General features: G+C 35.9%; 1 protein-coding gene across 3 annotated transcripts in view; it reads right to left on the reverse strand.

The window, feature by feature from the left end:
* HBS1L (HBS1 like translational GTPase) overlaps positions 1 to 18,593 on the reverse strand; it is a 125,448-nt gene that overhangs the window by 35,328 nt on the left and 71,527 nt on the right. For all 3 annotated transcript variants that reach the window (XM_072643403.1, XM_072643406.1, XM_072643404.1), the window contains 2 exons: positions 5,244 to 5,506; positions 1,030 to 1,195 (listed from right to left, as the gene is read on the reverse strand). In XM_072643403.1, coding sequence (XP_072499504.1) covers positions 1,030 to 1,195; positions 5,244 to 5,506 — 429 coding nt within the window. The remainder of the gene's footprint in view (positions 1 to 1,029; positions 1,196 to 5,243; positions 5,507 to 18,593) is intronic.

The following is an 18,593-nucleotide window of genomic DNA, read 5'->3' on the forward strand; positions in this document are numbered from 1 at the left end:
TAAAATTTCAAAGATCATTTTTGTGGTATAGAAAAATAAGGTTAAAATTGTACACAGCAGAAAATCACAAATTTAGCCAAAATGTCAGTATCTGCTATGAGGAATAACAATCTCATTTTAAAAACATTGATGAGGGTCATTTAGTGATGCGCTAAAAAATATTAAGATGAAATGAATATATTTTAAAAATTAAATGAGCTAAGAAATAACATAATAGTAGCACTGAAAATATCAGCATTTGGACAAAATATCACTAAAGGAAAATTACATTGATAAAATCACCACATAGTAATTAAAAAGTAATGAGTTTTCTTCTTAGTACTCTTACTGAAAGACATTTTGTTACCTAAAAGAAGTTGTTTTTGACTTGAGTTACTGGTCTTTATTCCTAGAGCTGAATCATAAAGATGAAAAAATAACATGCAGATAAACTATGCACTAACATGACAGGAGATATTCAGGTCTCAAATAAGGATGTCTAAGAAAGCTGATAGAAGACACTAAGCTAAATCTGTATGCTATAACATACATAAGAAGTGGTTTTAAAATAAATGTTCCTAGGGGTATGGTTGTTTTTTAATTTCTCTTTTTGCTTATACAATCCACTGACATTACTTCTATAGTTATTTGATTTTGGATAAATGAGAACTTCCTAGAAATGATCCCACCTTTTTTAAAACCTCAAATAAAATCAAGTGCTTTATTAATGTTTCCTTTTAAATTCAAAGTACAAATCAGAATTTTGTACAGAAATGGGGGAGGACATTTGAGATTTCTCCTGTTGTTTCAATTATTTTTTGTTTTATTTACATTTTGCTACCAAACTACCCACATTAAATACTGGACTAAAAGAAAAAGTATATGTAAAATTCCAAAATTTCTTACTCCTGAAAACTTATCCAAGAATGTTGTAAATAAAATTTTTCCTTGGAATGTTTCATGAAAAATGTAATAAGCTACAGTTTTTTAAAAAAAGATTATATATATAAATTCAAATCACTTATTTAAAACATGCTAACATAAAATTACCTTTCCCTCTCTTCTCCAGTCTCATCCAAGACCCACGCATAAGCAAAGGAGGCTTTACCAGCCTTTTTAGATTCTTGTTCATATTTGTGCATAGTTCTTTTATTTACATTGCCCAGGAGGTAAAGAAGATGACCCATCAGAGTACTTTTCCCAGCATCCACATGACCTAAGGAAAATTGTTCAAGAATTAATATTTGCAGTTTTCTTTAGGTGATAATCACATTAAGAAGCATTATTTTTATTTAAAATTAGCAATGATTTTAGTGAATAGTATTTAATATATCACATGTATTATGTATTTTTAAATTCATCTAAAACAGATGTAAAAATTACTAAACAAGAGGTGACAGAGAAAATACTAACTACTGACCTATATACGTACTTTCTCATATTTATTCAATCTTTAAGAGAATGGTCTACAAATGTATCAAGAGTACATTAATGAAAAACCATATGAGCAGTCTGGCAGTGAAGAAGTATTTATTAAGTGCTTATTACATTCCAGGCACTGTACACTATCCTCAGGCACTAGACCAATAATCTCTCAGGAATCAAGAACCAAGGAATACATTACCACCCATTTGTTAACAGATCAGATTGTCTTTTTAATCGGGTAAATGATACCAGTAGAAACATAAATTACTTCTATAACTCATCCTTAGATGTGATGACTTTCAGACTTTAAGATATGCAAACAATGGCATTGATTTCATTAGCACTTTTTGCCCATAAGGAGATAAGAGGATCACAAAATCTCACCTGACCAGTAACATCTGAAAAGATTCCCTCTAAGATTAGCCAACAAGTGGTACTTTAGACTGCTTGATAGCCTTCAAAGAGGAAGAAGCCAGCACCTCTCCAAGCAGCCCATTTCACTTTTAGAAAGATCTAATTGTACAGAAGTTTTCTCTTTGCTGTACTTCTACCTGGGACTCCTAGACCAAACAGAATAATTCTAATCCTTCTTCCAGATGACAGCCCTTCAAAACTTACCACACACACACACACACACACACACACACACCCACGGCCAAGTTTTCTCTTCTCTTCTGACAAAACATCCCATTTCTGTGAACTAGGCTTTGTATGGCATGAGCACAGGGCCTTCCTCATCCTTCTTCCCCTCTGCTGCATGCTGTCCATTTCATCAATCAAAAAATACTTATTAAATATTATCATGTTCTAGGCCCTGTGCTAGGTACTAAGGATATAAATATAATTAATGCAACCAAATCTCTTTGTAAGGAGCTTGCATTCAACAAGGAGATTACAAGGACATATAAACATAAAGAGTATTATACACAAAATACAAAGTAGTTTGAGACAGAGAAGTTAACAGTTGAGTGGATCAACAAAGTATCTGTGTAGAAGGTGATGCTCAAGCCACATCTTGAAGGAGGAGAAGGATTCTCTGAGGTAGAGGAATGAGACTAGTCCAAAGACACAGACTGGTAGATACAGATTCAGAGACTGGAGATGAGGCAAGGAATAAACTACTATATTTACTTGTTAGCAGATGAAATCAGTTGTTAAGTGGGAAAAAGATACATAAAGGTACTATATGGTACTTTCTTTAAAAAGTTACTTCTGGATAGTGGGATTTCTATGTGGCAGCCTTATCTTGGCAGAGTTTTTACCAACAGGGAAATGACTAGGTGCTGTTGGGATCAAAGGTCCTTCTTAGATGAAGTGACCAAGGGGAAAGATGGGTATAAACTCTTTCTATAATAAGTATCATGAATCAGCAGAGATACATTCATCAGCTCACAACACACGGGGAATAGTACCAAAGAGATCAAAAACTACAGAATAAGTAAATGTTCCCCAAACACAGTAGAGGAACTGACTATTGTAACACCTCAGTTATGTCAACATCAAGAGCAATAATCTCAGGGATATAAAGTGGAAGACAGGTAACAAAATAATGCAAAAAAAAAAAGATACAGTCTATTACAAATAATGGCCTTAGAGAGACCAATCAAGGTGGCAGAGTAGGATGAAGTGATGCCGCCTAACTCCCCTGACAACTCTTCTAAGAGGATAATGACAAGCCCCAGACCAGGCAGACAGTGATCAGAAATCAAAAGAGAATCATGTAAGTTATCTTTCCACCACAAGATCACAAATTTGACCTAAGGGCAAGTAACCAGCACAGGAACCCTGTAATTGAGGAAGAATCTTGGAGGCAGTCCCTTGGGAGCAGAAGTCTGTGGCACTGTGGCTCTAATCCAGAAGGGGATTTTGGAAGTTGCTACACTGGTGCTGTCATTTTAAGTTAGGATGATGGGATCAGAGAAGATCTGGAAGATACTGCTGGGAGTGGCAGAGAGCCCCACAAGAACAATTTATACTATAACATCAACACTGTAAAAATGAATGACTTTGAAAGTTTGATCAATGTAGTGATTAACCATGATTCCAGAAGGCCAACGACTAAGAATGCAATTTAACTCCTGAAAAAGGTGGTAATCTAATATGTAGAATAAGAAACATAATTTTGGATATGGTCAATGCAATAAGATGTTTTACCTGACTACACTCATTTGTTGCAAAGATTGTTGTTTCATTTCTTTTTTGGGAGGGGGCGGGAGAGAAAGGGTTGTAAAGGAGGAAAAAAAAAATCAAAGTGTTCATATGTCAATACAGCTTATGCTGTATCCTTCTGACTACCAGAGAAGGGAATACACAGGTTTACACAGATGACTTCCTTATAGTAGAGTTTATCTTCACAATGACAAAATTAACTGAAAGATGTAGAGAATATAAGATTCTGCTTTATTTGTTCATTTGCTATGAAAAATTATTTGGTTTACTTATAGAACAAAATGCAGTCCTACAGGGTCCCCTCTTGTGTCTCTTGTGTATTTGTTCCTATCACTCAAAATTCCTTGAGAGATGCAACTGTAGAGAGAATTTTGTTCAACAATTCTTTGATCTTCAATGTCAAGTGAAGGATAAAACATGGAAGCTAGTGATTGACAAAGGTGTTCACAAGAGTCACTAAGAATGCTGAGCACAGAGTCCAAAGGGAAGAGAAATTATCCATTGATGGTAATGTTTTCAAGATGCCCTTTTTGTAGATGATATGGTACTGAGTATATCAAGCTCCCAAATACTATAAGCTCTCCTCAATGAAAACTGCTACTCAACAGAGATTGGTTTAGCTGCGGTAATTCCAACAATGACTTACGTAGAGTAAGTGGTGTAAAAGATATCAGCAAAAATATGTGGTGGAAAAAAGTAAGTAGGCTGGTTATGTAGCAAGGGCAAGGGAAAACAGATATATAGCCAAAATTCTGTAGTGGTAAAAATGAAATACAAAATGACCTTGAGAAAGGTTTCTAAGGCATCGAGTAGAACTCTACATGGAAAATTAATATGAAGACATAGACAAGAGTCATACAGGATGCAAAAGAAAGGATAAGTTATAATCTGAACCAGTGGAGTAAAATGCACAGTAAAGAGACTTTCAAAATCCTGTGGTTTAAGAATATAAATACCTTAAATTATTTTTGAAGTATTTAAACATCTAAGACGAATCATGGTATAAGGCTGAGTCAGGAGACTTGCGCTCCAGTCAAAATCTAGACATAACTGAGAAGAAATCAGAAATCACTTCAGTTTTGTGGTCCTCAGTGTCCTTATTTAGAAAATCAAGGCATTGGTCTAGGTCAGGTGTCAAACACACCTAGAACACTGAAATTAAAATACAACACAACATAGATGATGTTGGTATGTGGCTTTCTAAGACAATATGTGGCTCAGAAGGAACCTTCTCTATGGTTTAGTGGCCACTGTCTCTTATTTGAGAAACACCACTGTTCTAGATGATCAAAGGAACCTTCTACTATGAATAGTGAACAGTCAATATGAAGAAAAAAATCAAATCTTTTTAGAGAGGCCAAAGAGGGAACTAACAAGATTATCAATTTTAAAATATGTTTAGCAAGGGTAAAATGTGTTGCTGTCTAATGAATTTTCTAGCTAAGAAGGAATTTCACATGACTTCCCTGCTCAAAGATGGCAGCATAAGTCTTGGGCTATTTGGAAGCAAAAAAAAAAAAAAAAAAAGGCAACATGAGATAATGCCTTCATTTCCTATTCCACATTTGACTCATCTAAACATTTAGGTTGTCACTTTAGCTTCCACTTTGCTAACTGACAACAGGTTGAGACTACCATATGAGTTGAAGCTAAGAGGAAAAGGGCATTACCAATCACCACCAAATTGAGTAGCTGCTTTCCCCCTTGCCTCTTCTCCAGTTCAGCCTTCACATCTATCTGCTGCTTCAGCTTGTTAGGCTTTTTCACTGGCGCTGGTGTTGTGCTCTGTTCTTCTACTGCCTGAATGGTGTGGGATGGAAGAGCTGATTTAGAAACTGCATCGAGAACACCAGAAGAAGCAATGCTGGCATCTTCACTAGGAGGTCCTTTATGAGGTGTGTGAACACTATCGCCATTTTCTTCAGCAATCAGTCTATGAAAAGCAGAGACAGAAAACATTGTTATAGGAAACTGAGAAAGTAACTTTGATGTCAGAAAAAGACAGAAGTGCTCTCTCTTCATTCCTCTGCCCTCCAAACCAAGAATGATCTCTGATAAATAGCTAGACTCTATTAGACATGATAAAAAATGAGGCCCTCCATCATACAAATGCACGTTTATAATATCCTACTAGAAAAAAAAAATGTCTGAAAGAAAGATAAGAAGAAAATATCCTGTAAAACAACTAACATCCAGAATCCAAAACCATCACACTGTGTCATCCTTTCACAAGAAGGGTAGTATAAAAAAGATATTTTGAGAAAATAAGCATTAAAGATCATATCTGAGATAATTAACACAATATAATTTTTCTTCTCCTCTTTGTCTCCCAGTAAGTTCAACTGAAAAGATGGAATCTTGTGATATTTGCCTTATCTTGGCTCAAAAATATTAGTTTCCCAAATTTATTTCTTATAAGCTGACTAGGGAAATGACATTTATAAAAAATTCTAAAATAAACAATGATTCTAATCCTTCAGTATTTCTTGGTATGCTTTCTAGAGCACCTATTACTATGGGAGCTTAATAAAGAACTTATAAGCCACGCCATGAGACAAGCTATATATTTCCCTGTATAGTTAAAGATAAACCTGGTTCAGGAAAAGAACAGTTTGCCAGCTGCAGGTGGCTACGAAAGGGGGCAGTTATACCCATTCTGACCTAGGTATAGCTGTTCTTCTGTGTGGAGGCAATGGAGTAGTTTGGAGTCACAAGCCTGCTACCATAATGGAAGCTTAGTGGTATCCATTGAGGGTTAAGTAAAACAAGCTCCATTTCTTCTCCTACAAGGTTTAACAAAGAAAATACCAGAGCATCCTCTTATGCTCCCAAACTAATCCATGTTCTGCTCTTCAGAAAAGAAGCAAATTATTGATGATTGCAAGGTGACTACATTTTAAAATACCTTTTCCAAGATCCTACTAAGTCAGAAAACCTTTTAGTATGAGACCAGTGACAGTCTGTATGTCTGATGCTGGAGAAACAGATTCGCTTCAGAAAGGAAGTGGGGACCTCGGGTTCTTAAAGGCTAAACTAGTGGAACACAAACTCTGACAGACCCTACAAAGTTACACACGCTTGGAGTACAGGTTTGCTGAAAGACTGATGCCTCTACACTTAACTAAGTTTGAAAAAGCTCTAAACCAGGTAAACACATGGTGATTTTTTTTAATTCTTAAAAAATAATCTAAAGTTATAAAAGGGATGATGATCTGTATCATACAGAATATAAGCTCAACAGCACTAACACTGCCTATGTTCCTTGCAAATTGAAGGTGATGAAAAAATGTTAGGCAAACTGAACTGAAAGCATACTCATAATCCCTTAGCATAGGAAAAAAGAAGATTGAAGTTTTTAAAAAGTACAACCATTCTTAAAATAAAGAGCTGAACCTAAAGACTCCAGCTTCTGGGAAAAAAACTCACTATTTGGCAAAAACTGCTGGGAAAACTGGAAAATAGTATGGCAGAAACTAGGCATAAATCAACACCTCACTGTACACCAAGATAAGGTCAAAATGAGTATTACATGATTTGGACATAAAAAGTGATACTGTAAGCAAATTAGGAGAGCAACAAATAGTTTACCTGTCAGATCTAGGGAGAAGGGAACAAAAAAGAGATAGAGAACATTAAGAAATGCAAAATGGATTAATTTTGATTACATTAAATTAAAAAGGCTTGGCAAAAACAAAGCAAATACAAACAAGATCAGAAGGAAAGCAGAAAGCTAGGAAATATTTTTTATAGCCAGTGTTTCTAAAAAAGTCCTCACTTCTAAAATATATAAAGAACTGAGTCAAATTCATAAGAATATAAATCATTCCACAATTGATAGTCAAGGGATATGAACAGGCGGTTTTCAGATGAAGAAATGAAAGTTATCTATAGACATGAAAAAATGCTCTAAATCACCACTGATTAGAAAAATGCAAATTAAAAAAAACTCTGAGGTACCATCTCACATCTGTCAGATAGGCAACTATGACAAAAAAGAAAAATAATAAATGTTGGAGAAGATGTGGAAAAATTAGAACACTAATGCATTGTTGGTGGAGTTGTGGACTGATCCAACCAGTCTGGAGAGCAACATGGAACTAAGTATGCTCAAAGGGCTATAAAGGTAAGCATATCCTTTGATACAATATCACTTCTACATCTGTATCTCTAAGGGATAATGAAACTGGGAAAAGGACCCACATGTACCAAAATATTTATACAGCATCTCCATTTGTGGTGGCAAAGAACTGGAAATTGAGGGGATGCTCGTCAATTGGGGAATGGTTGAATAAGTTTTGGCATATGAATGTAATGAAATATTTTCATGCTGTAAGAAATGATAAAAAGGATGTTTTCAGAAAAACCTGGAAAGACTTATATGAACTGATGTTGAATGAAGTGAGCAGAACAGGAGAACAGAGCAACACTGTGAGATGGTTAACTATAACAGACTTAGCAACACTGCGAGACAAGACAATTCCAAAAGACTTTAATGGAAAATGCTAACCACATCCAGAGAAGGAAACATGGTGTCAGAATGCAGACTGAAGCAAACTGTTTTCACTTTTGTTTTCTTTTTTCTCTCATGGTTTTTCCCTTTGGTTCTGACTCTTTTCACAACATTACTAATGTGGAAATCTGTTTAGTATTATTGCACATGTATAACCTCTATCAGATTACTTGTCATCTAGGTGATGGAGGGGAGGGAGAAAAAATTTGGAACTCAAAATCCTATAAAAGTGAATGTTGGAAACTATCTTTACATGAAATTAGAAAAAAATAAAATACTATTAAGTGGGGGGGGGATCATACACATACACATGCAAGAGAATATAAGCTTCTTGAGGTTAGGGACTGTACTGTCTTCTGCTTATATTTTTATTCACAGTGTTTACCACAGTTCCTGATATACAGTAAACATTTAACAAATGTATGATGACTTGACTTTGCATTGTGGTGGCCATTCTATAAACTGTTCACCTGGTTTTGCTCACTTTACCCTGCATCAGTTAATAAAAGTATTCTGAGTTTAAAAAAAACTTAAAGACTGAAAAAATAAAACTCAAGAACTAGAAAATTTACTTTGTACTCATACTCTACCAGTAACAAAAAAAAAGTTAAATTTTGGAATTAATCATGAAAATTGGCTAAGGAATATAGGCTCACTGAAAGAAGAAAGTATTTTTTTCTTTGATCTTTTAGTATAATGCCTTAAGCAGAGTAATCATTCAAATAAATGTTGAACTTAACTGTTGAATATGAAGTTTATCTCAAAATAATGTAATGGGGAAAAAAGTATATTAAATTGCTTTGCTCTGGGCATTCCAAATGATTAACTTAATATGAAACAGCAAATTTTAATCAAGATATTTTTTCAAAACTGCATGTGACTAAGCACAACTAGCACTAAAACTAATGCAGAGCTCTAATTAACCAAAAAGAAGAAAAGTCTATCTTAATTTTCCTAAGTACTTATAGAATCACAGTATTTGTAGCTAAGAGGATTAGATAGAACTCTATAAAAGAGTGTTTATGTTACTCCCTCTTTGAACCAATTCTGATGAAAGTAAGCTTCAAACATTGCCCACCACCCAGAATCTTCCCTTTCATTGTAAAAGCTCCTCCTTTCATGTCTCTTTTATGTGAGATATTTTCCCCATTGTTCTCCTTCCTTCCTTCTCCTAGTGCATTCCTCTAACTCCTTAATTTTATTTTTTTAAAATCATCTCATCATAATCAACTCACACTAGTACCATCTATGTATATTCTTTTTAACTGCTCTAATAACGAAAAACTTCTTAGGAGATCCAATTATCATCTTTGCATATAGAAATATAAATATTTTAACCTCATGATTTTTTTTTTAATGATTTCACTTTCCTGTTTACCTTTTTATGCTTGAGTCTTGTATTTGAAAAAGTCACATTTTCTATTCAGCACTGATCTTTTCATCAGGAATGCTTGAAAGTCATCTATTTCATTGAATATCAATTCTTCCCCCTGAAGGATTATATCTAGTTTTTCTGAGTAGATGGTTCTTGGTTGTAATCTTAGCCCTTTTGCCTTTGAAATATCAAATGCCAAGACCTCCAATCCTTTAATACAGAAGCTGCTAAATCTTGGGTTATCCTCACTGTGGCTCCACAATATTTAGTGGCTCCACAATATTTAAATTGTTTCTTTCTGACTGCTTGCAATATTTTCTCCTTGATCAGGGAGCTCTGGAATTTGGCCATAATATTTCTGGGAGTTTTTATTTTGGGATCTCTTTCAGGAGGTGATCTGTAGATTTTTCAATTTCTAATTTACCCTGTGATGCCAGGACATGAGAGCAGTTTGCCTTGATAATTTCTTGAAATGATGGCCATGTTCTTTTTTTGACCATGGCTTTCAGACAATCAAATCTTGAATTTTCTCTCCTCAATCTATTTTCCAGATCAGTTGTTTTTCCAATGAGTTTTCACATTTTCTAATTTTTTTCAATTCTCTTGCTTGTTTTTTGGGGTCTTGTGGAAACATTAGATCTACTTGCCCAATTCTAACTTCTAAGGCACTATAATTTCTTCCTTGAACTTTTGTACCTCTTTTTCCATTTGGCCAATAATACTTTTTTTTTTAACTAACATTTTTACTTGAAGCTTTGAGTTTCAAATTCTATCCTTTCCTTCCTCCCTCCCACAGACAGGAGAAAGCAAATATAGGTTACACATGTGCAATTATGTAAAGCAATTACATATCAGTCATTTTGTATAAGATGACTTGAATAAAAGAGAAAAAATGAAAAAGTGAAAAATAGCATACTTCAGTCTGTATTCAAACAATCAGTTCTTTCCCTCGAGGCAGACAGTATGTTTCATCAGGATCATGGTCTTGATGAGAATAGCTAAGTCCTTCACAGTTCGCTGAACACATATAACATTCTCCTGGTTCTGTTCACTTCACTATGGATTAGTTCATATAAGTCTTTCCAGGTTTTTCTGAAATCATCCTGCTTGTCATTTCTTGCAGCACAATAAACACCACAGATTGTTTAGCTATTTCCCAATTGATGGGCATTCCTTTGATTTCCAGTTCTTAGCCACTAGAAAAAGAACTGTTACTAATATTTTTGTTCACATGGGTCCTTTTCCCTTTTTTGGACGTTGTTGGGATACAGACCAAGCAGTGATATTGCTGGATCAAAGGGTATGCACGGTTTTATAGCCCTTTGGGCATAGTTCCAAATTGCTCTCCAGAATGCTTGGATCAGTTCGCAACTCCTCCAGTGCATTAGTGTCTCAGTTTTCCCACACCCTCTCCAACATTTATCCTCCTTTTCTGTCACATTAGTCCATCTGATAGGTGTGAGGTGGTACCTAAGAGTTGTTCTAATTTGCATTTTTCTAATCAATAGCAATTTAGGGCACTTTTTCATATCCTTTCATTTCTTCATCTGAAAATTGTCTGTTCATATCCTTTGACCATTTATCAATTGGGGAATGATTTGTATTTTTATAAATCTGAATCAGTTCTCTATATATTTGAGAAATGAGGCCTTTATCAGAGGTACTGGCTGCAAAATTTCCCCCAGTTTTCTGTTTTCCTTATACCAATTCCACTGGTTAAGAAGTTCTTTCTTCAGTGAATTTTTGTACCTCTTTTTGCTTTTGGCCAATTCTGCTTTTTTAATGAGCTCTCCTCTTCAGTAGATTTTTGTGCCTCTTTTACCATTTGGCCAATTCTGGTTTTTAAGGTGTTATTTTCTTTGCATTTTTTCTGCCTCTTTTACCTAGCTGTTGACTTTCTACATAATTTCCCAAAATCATTCTCATTTCTTTCCCAACTTTTTTTTTTATATTTAAAAATCCCTTTTGAACTCTTCCAAGAATTCTTATAGGACTTGTATCCAATTCACATTTTTTTCTTTGATGCTTTGCTTGTAGTTGTTTTGACATCACTGTCTTCTTCTGGGTTTGTTTATCTTCCCTGTCACTACAGTAACTTGTTATGGTCAGGTTCTTTTTTTGTTGTTTGCTCACTATTTCTTAACTTACTGAAGTTGGGCTTTACTCTCAGGGTGGAGGTGGCACTGTCCCAAGCTTCAGGTCTTTCTTGCTGCTGTTTTCAGAGGTAGCTCTCAGGGTCTGTAGGTTTTTGGTTTTTCTAAGGTGGTATGATCTAAAGTGAGGCATACTCATTTCTTTTCTGGCCTATGCTCTAGTCTTTGGGCAACCCCAAGCACTATTCTCTGCCCTTGAGATGTGAATAGGGCCCCCCCCCCCCACTTCTGCAGCCACAAGTTCTAATGAACTAGTGCTCCTATTAACTCTGGAACTACAATCACCAAAACAGGATCCTAAACCCAAGCACCAGTAAAGGGTCTCCTGTAATCTCCTCCCAATAAGCTATCCAACATCTCCCACCATCCATGGGCTAAAAGTTTCCAAAGCTGCAGCAACTGCCAATGCATTCACCTCTAAAGTCCATTTCTGGCATGACAGCATGATTTGTGCTACATTCCTAGTCTGACCACCACTTCAATGAGATAGACCTTTCCTGCCAACTTCCTAAATTGTCTGGGGCTAAAAAATTGTTTCACCAATCTTTTGCTGGTTCTGGAGCTCTAAAATGTGATTTGAGACGTTATTTTAGAGTTGTCTGGAGGGGAATTTGGGAGAGTTCAGCTTAAGTGCTTATCTATTCTACCATCTTGGCTCCAGTCTTGCCCCACCAAGTATTAACTTTTTTTCCCCCACAAGTAATGTATTTTCTAATTTTAAGACCCTTCTAACATTGTAATTTTTAAATGCCATGAATTTTGTAATTTTTCCTGCAATGATGAATAGAGCAAAAGATAAGATAAAAGTACCTTAACAAAACAAACACAAAGATATGTACACATTGATTTCACAATCAGCAAGTGACGGAAAGGAGAAAAACCTACTGTATATCCTCTCATGGCCAAAGCTGGGGTATGGAACAGTAGCAATAACGCACCAGTAGGAGGAGCCTTCAAGCTTAGCCAGGGGCCAATGGTGGGTAAAATATGACGTGCAAGGTGGCAAACCTAATACCTTCCAAAATTTTGATGAGCTAACTTTATTGCAAAATATTACTTGTAGTCCTTTAGCACTGTTCCAGTCCTGGCCCCCAATCTGCTCTCCTTTAATCTTTGAATTTGATTTTTTTCAATAGAGTTCTAATAAGGTTATACTATGTTTCAATATATTGAATTTGGACTTTTGGCAATTATAAGATATTAATTTGCAGCAAGTCCTGTTGACATTCCAAACTGTCAATATGCTTCATTTTTCTGTTTAGAAACATACCACAAATTGGTGTGCTTCACTTATTTTGTGCCTTCTGTCTAAAGAAGTTGGAAAACCATCATGCTGATGGTTTTCAAAATTCAGTCATAATACCGAATATCCTATCTTTCCTAATAAAATGTAGGGTAGATAATGAAGAATTAGTATTAGGATTGAAGTCAGGAAGTCCTGAAACCAAATCTGTGATCCTAGACAAGTCACTTAACCTTGATGTGCCGTATATATAATTTAGGGCTTCCTGACTGTCAGAGATGGGCTGCAAAGGATAAAATTGTAGATCTTTCCCAGTATTCATGTAGTCAAAATACAGTAAGCAGGAGTTAAAGTAAAGCAAAGGGGGAAAATGAAGGAGAGGCTGACAAGAAACAGTTCTTTTTTGCTTTACTTTCTTCAGTTCACAATTCTTAAAGAAATTACCAAATAGCAAGATATTTTGCTGACATAATCCAGGCTGTTTTTATGACACACTAGTAATAGCAGTGTCATAAGAACAGGATAGCTCACTCTATCAACATTGCAGCACAGAAACCTTTTCTAATTTCTTTTGCAATAATTTTCTATACCACACAATGAATACCTTATAACCTATCAATCTGTTTCACAAAATGTAGCATTTTATCTGGATAGAGTATATAAATAAATGAAATAGTGCTTCTTGTTGTTGTTGTTTAGTCAGTCACGTCCAACTCTTTGTGACCACATAGACCCTGCCAACAGTGTCCATGGCATTTTCTTGGCATGGATACTTAAGAAGAGTCTGCCATTTCTTTCTTTATAGGATTAATGCAGAGGAAAAGTGACTTGTCCAGGGTCACACAGCTAGTAAGTGTCTGAGGCCAGATTTAAACTCAGGTCTTCCCGATTCCAGGTTCAGGGCTCTATTCACTGAACCCTCTATAAAGCTTAGAATAGAGCCATGTCTTCACAAATTATTACCCCTTTTCACTTAGTTCACTGCTTTCAATCTACTTCTGTTTTCTCCATCTTTTTTCACTTAATACAAGAAGCTGGAGCTCCTACTGGAAAAAGCACTGGATTCAGACTTGAGAGCTTGAATTCTGGCTATACTACCTACTACTCATATGATCTTGGGAAACTGACTTAACTTCTCTTGGTTTGTGTCCTAATCTATAAACTGAAGGGAATGAACTTAATGTTCTCAAAGGTACAGGTGTTTTCTAGCTCTAAAATTATGATCCTATGATCCATCGCTGAACAATGCACAAAGGATGACATCTAGGGACAAAGGAAAAGAATTACAGGTCATTGTTGAAAAGTGTAGGTCTAATGTCAAAGACAGCATACTTTTGAATGCTTCTGCTTATTTCTATGCTTTCAAGGTCTAAATTCATAAATGTCGAATACACCTTCCACTAACGTAGATCACAACACAACGTCACCATGCCTTAGAGATGGTTCAGTAAGTTGTTGTGGTCAAAACAATTCATCACCTAGTAGTCAACTTTCTGGTAATGAATCTTTCTCAACTTAGCTAAACTAATGCTTGGATGACAGTCAACTGGTAGACCTATCATACACAAAACATTTTCAGTTTGATAGAAACAGCTAGACCTTATACTCCATTCAAGAACCGAGAATCACCCCATGCCATGATAAAGCATCCAAGAAGGATTAGTGTAGGAATACTATGTTTAGCATAATTAATTTTGCAAAATAATATGATGTGAGAATCAGTTCAAATCTCTTGGACAGCTAATTAATAAGCATTTCTTAATCATTTACTATATGCCAGGTACTGTGCTAAGTGCTGGCAAAAACCAGCCTCATTTTTCTGAGATATTGGGTCATACAAATAATTTTAAAAGAACTCTTATGAATTCTAATAAAGCATTAGGGAAATTGTTAATGAAATGCTTGATAGTCATAATTATTAGGGAAATTGTTAATGAAATGTTTGATAGTTGTGATTATTAACATAAACATATAACAAGTTGTTATTTTGTTCTGACATTTTTGTTGCTGCTATTGCTGTTTTTATCAGATCTATGATTTTATCAGTGCAAAGAATTAGGGAGTAAGAAATTTCATCTACCAATGGAGATCAGCGCCTTCCCTGCAACTTATAGTTTCAAAGAGTTACTTTAGTTTCTGAGAGTTTAAGAAACTTGTCCTGGGTCATAAAGTTAGCATATATGAGAGGCAAAACTTGAACCTAGTTCTAAGGTCATCTCTCTATCCCTTATAATATATTGCCCTCATAATGATACAATACAGATGTATTTTTCTGTTCTAGACATATATTTTAGGAGTACATTAGAACTTCCTGTAGAATTAATGTATGAACATTTCAGGAATTAACAGGACTTGATACATATATAAAACAATTTTTTTAAAAATTTATTAGTAATCTTATCAATAACTAACCTAATGCCACATTCCTAGTTAAGAATATAACATTCAAATAAACCATCAGTTCCCCAATGCAAAATATATACAATCAACAGTATATGCCTATTTTTTTTTAAAATGTTATTTATCATACTCTGAACTTAAAAAATAAAATAAGCATTTCTATAACACAGAATAGAAAACAGGATGATTGCACATGAAACTAGATGTCTATTATGTATGACTTGTTATTCCTTTTAAATATATAAAGTCACCATGTAAATTTTTTTTCTTTTTCCTACCCCCCCCCCAGAGACAGCTGCTGTTAAAAACATAAATGTATGTGTGTATATATGTAAAATCATTCTATACATGTATTTATCAATTTTGCAGATACAGAAAGAATCTTCTTTCTGTAATAGCAAATAAAACAGGATCTTTTGCTGCTTTTGTTTTGGTATAATCAAGAAGTATAAAGCCTCTATTTGAATGTGATTAAAGAGCATCTTCCCTACCCATTGTCTGGCCTGGGAAGATTTGTAGGAAGGTCCAATTCTTTTGTTAATGAGGCACTGGTTTTTAAATGATGCAATGCCCTCTGGCTCTAAAAGGTGTATAAAGACTCAAGGTTTTCTGGGGGGTAGGGTGGGGGGATATTTTACTTTAGGGCTTATTGACTGGAAGTGTTTGTTTGGCCAGAGGCCAACTCTGGGAAGCCACTTTAAGGAGCCCCCTCCCCCGACAACTGCTTTGGAAACCCAGGTGTCAGTGCTTTCCTCTCTGGTAACTATGGTCCGAGAGCTGGAACCCAACTGTCTGTTGAATTCAGGCAAAGGAAGCCATGTCAATTGATCTTTTAATTTCTCTGTATTTTCTTTGAAGTTCAGGGTGCTGAATCCCTTGAACTAGATGAATGATATATGTGCTTGGTTAAAGTGATTGCTAACCCCTCAAAAGTTGCCTTTCCTTTTATGAATGAAGATCTAAGAGCCTGTGATAGCAGGCCCCCCTGTGTATGTTGGGGTACTTACTGATACACTTTCATAGGTATAATTTGAGTATTTATAAGTTAAAATGATTTAGTTGCTCAGAATTGTTCTTAAAACAGTACTGCTGTTATTGTACACAACATTCTCTGTAGTTCTGATCATTTCTCTCTTCCTTATTTCATGAAAGTTTATCCATGTTTTTCTAAGATTATCGCGCTCATCATTTCTCAGAGCATAATAGTATTCTACCACAATCTTATATCACAACTTGTTCAGCCATTCCCCAACTGACATACATCCCCACAATTTCCAGTTCTTTGCAATTACAACGACAGCTGCTATAAATATTTTAGAACATATAGGTTCTTTTCCTTTTTTCCCTAATCATCTTTGGAAACAGACTTAGTAGAGATATTGCTAGGTCACAGGCTATAATCAGTTTAATAGCTCTTTGGGCATAATTCCAGATTGCTCTCCAAAATGGGAAAGCCTGTTTCAATGGATACACATTATGGTGATAAGAAAGGGCTCTTTATAATAAAAAAATGCTCTGTGAACAAGTCTATCTTAAACTTAATCTTGCAAACTTTGGGCAGAAAGCTAACAATCAGTAAATATTTGTTAACTGGAGACAAAAAGTCAACAAGAAGGAGTTTTTAACGTATCCTGTTTAATATTCCTCATATTCCTTGTCACCAATCATCTACTTCAACTGCCTACTCTTACACATAAGAAAACTGAATTCAATAGCAGTTAAATGATTTGCCCAATGGTCACAGAAATAGTAACCAGAAGCAAAAATATAAACTCAGGTCTTCTGACTATAAATCCAACATGCTATGAGGGTGAACTCAAAGGAAAAATGCAATCTATTTATCAGGAATTTGGGGAATGAGAATACCCTTGGTTTCAACAACCAATCTAAAAATACCCACTCACTCCAATCCCACCTTCAAAAGTATATATGTGTGCGCGCACATGCACGCACGCGCGCACACACACACACACACACACACACACACACACACACACTTCTTCAACACCTCCCTCTCTCTTCCTCCCCCTCCCCAAAGAAAAACATTTTAATCTAAAAATTTTCCTAAACACTGGAGGAGTACAAACATTTGTGTCAATCATAAACACTACTTAACATAAAAGTAAGATGATAAAATAAGCAAATAAAAAATAATTCATTGTACCAAAAATATTACATAAATGTAATGTGAGATTCCTTTTTGCTACAAGGCACAGAGTAAGATATGGAGCACTGAAATTAAATAAAATGGAAAACTGTGTCTCACTCTTGCTTTTTGTAAGGCAAAGAGCACTAGTCAAAAAGTTAGAAGACTTGTATTTGAGTCCCCAATTTACCACTTATTAGATCCTGGACAAGGCCCTTCATCCAACAGAATTATATAAAGTGATATAATCATTACTGCTTTATCAAAAGTAATGGGAGGTGATACAGCAACAAGAACACCGCTGCACAGCTTGTGGTTTGTACCTCAGCACTGACACATTTACTAGCTGAGTGACCTGGATAGTTTATTCTCTCTGAGCTTCAGTCTCATCTCAAAAAGGAGAAATAGTATTTGAACTTCCTAACTCAGAGAATTTTTGTAAGGAAACCATAAAGTGTCATATAAATGAGTTGTTACTACTCATGAAGAAAGGAAAGACATTCGGAAGCAACATTTAAATATAAAGGTAACTGTAATTATATGAAGATAAAAGTATAAATGCTGAGAATTTGGTCAGAGACCTGATTTGAAAAAAACTACTCTGGAAGGTTTAAAAAGATGCACTTCAACAGTGCTTTCAAGAAAGAAAAAACATGGGGGAGGAGCCAAGATGGCGGACTAGAAAGACACACTTATGCAGGGTCCTCCCCACAGCCCATAAAATACCTGTAGAAAGGGACAAATTTTGGAGCAGCAGAAGTGGAGAACAACAGAGTGGAGGAGATTTGCAGCCCACGGTGACCTGAAAGGCCCACGGAAACGTCCGTTGCACTGGACGCGGAGCCCAGCCCAGCCTTGGCCCAGCGGCGCGCATGATGAGACTCTGGGAGGAGGACACCTTGGGGGGCGGAATCTCCAGTTGCAGTAGCGGGTCTTCAGATTTGGGCCCACAGGTCCCAAAGGTCAGTGATGGGGTTTAATCAGCAGTCCAGGAAGGGAGAAGGGCTTTCCCATAGCTCCGGCAGCAGGCAGCAGCCACAGAGCCTGCAAAGCAGTCCTTATGGGAAGCTTGTTAGAGTGTAAAAACTCCTGGGGGCATTGAAGAGCTGAGTCTTGCCTCCACCCTGTGTGGAGGCCCTGGGAGAGCTGGTCTTTGTCTCACACTGAATGGCGGCCCTGTCCATCCAGCTTAT

This window comes from Notamacropus eugenii, chromosome 2 (genome assembly GCF_028372415.1).
Source record: "Notamacropus eugenii isolate mMacEug1 chromosome 2, mMacEug1.pri_v2, whole genome shotgun sequence".
Taxonomy (NCBI): Eukaryota; Metazoa; Chordata; class Mammalia; order Diprotodontia; family Macropodidae; genus Notamacropus; species Notamacropus eugenii.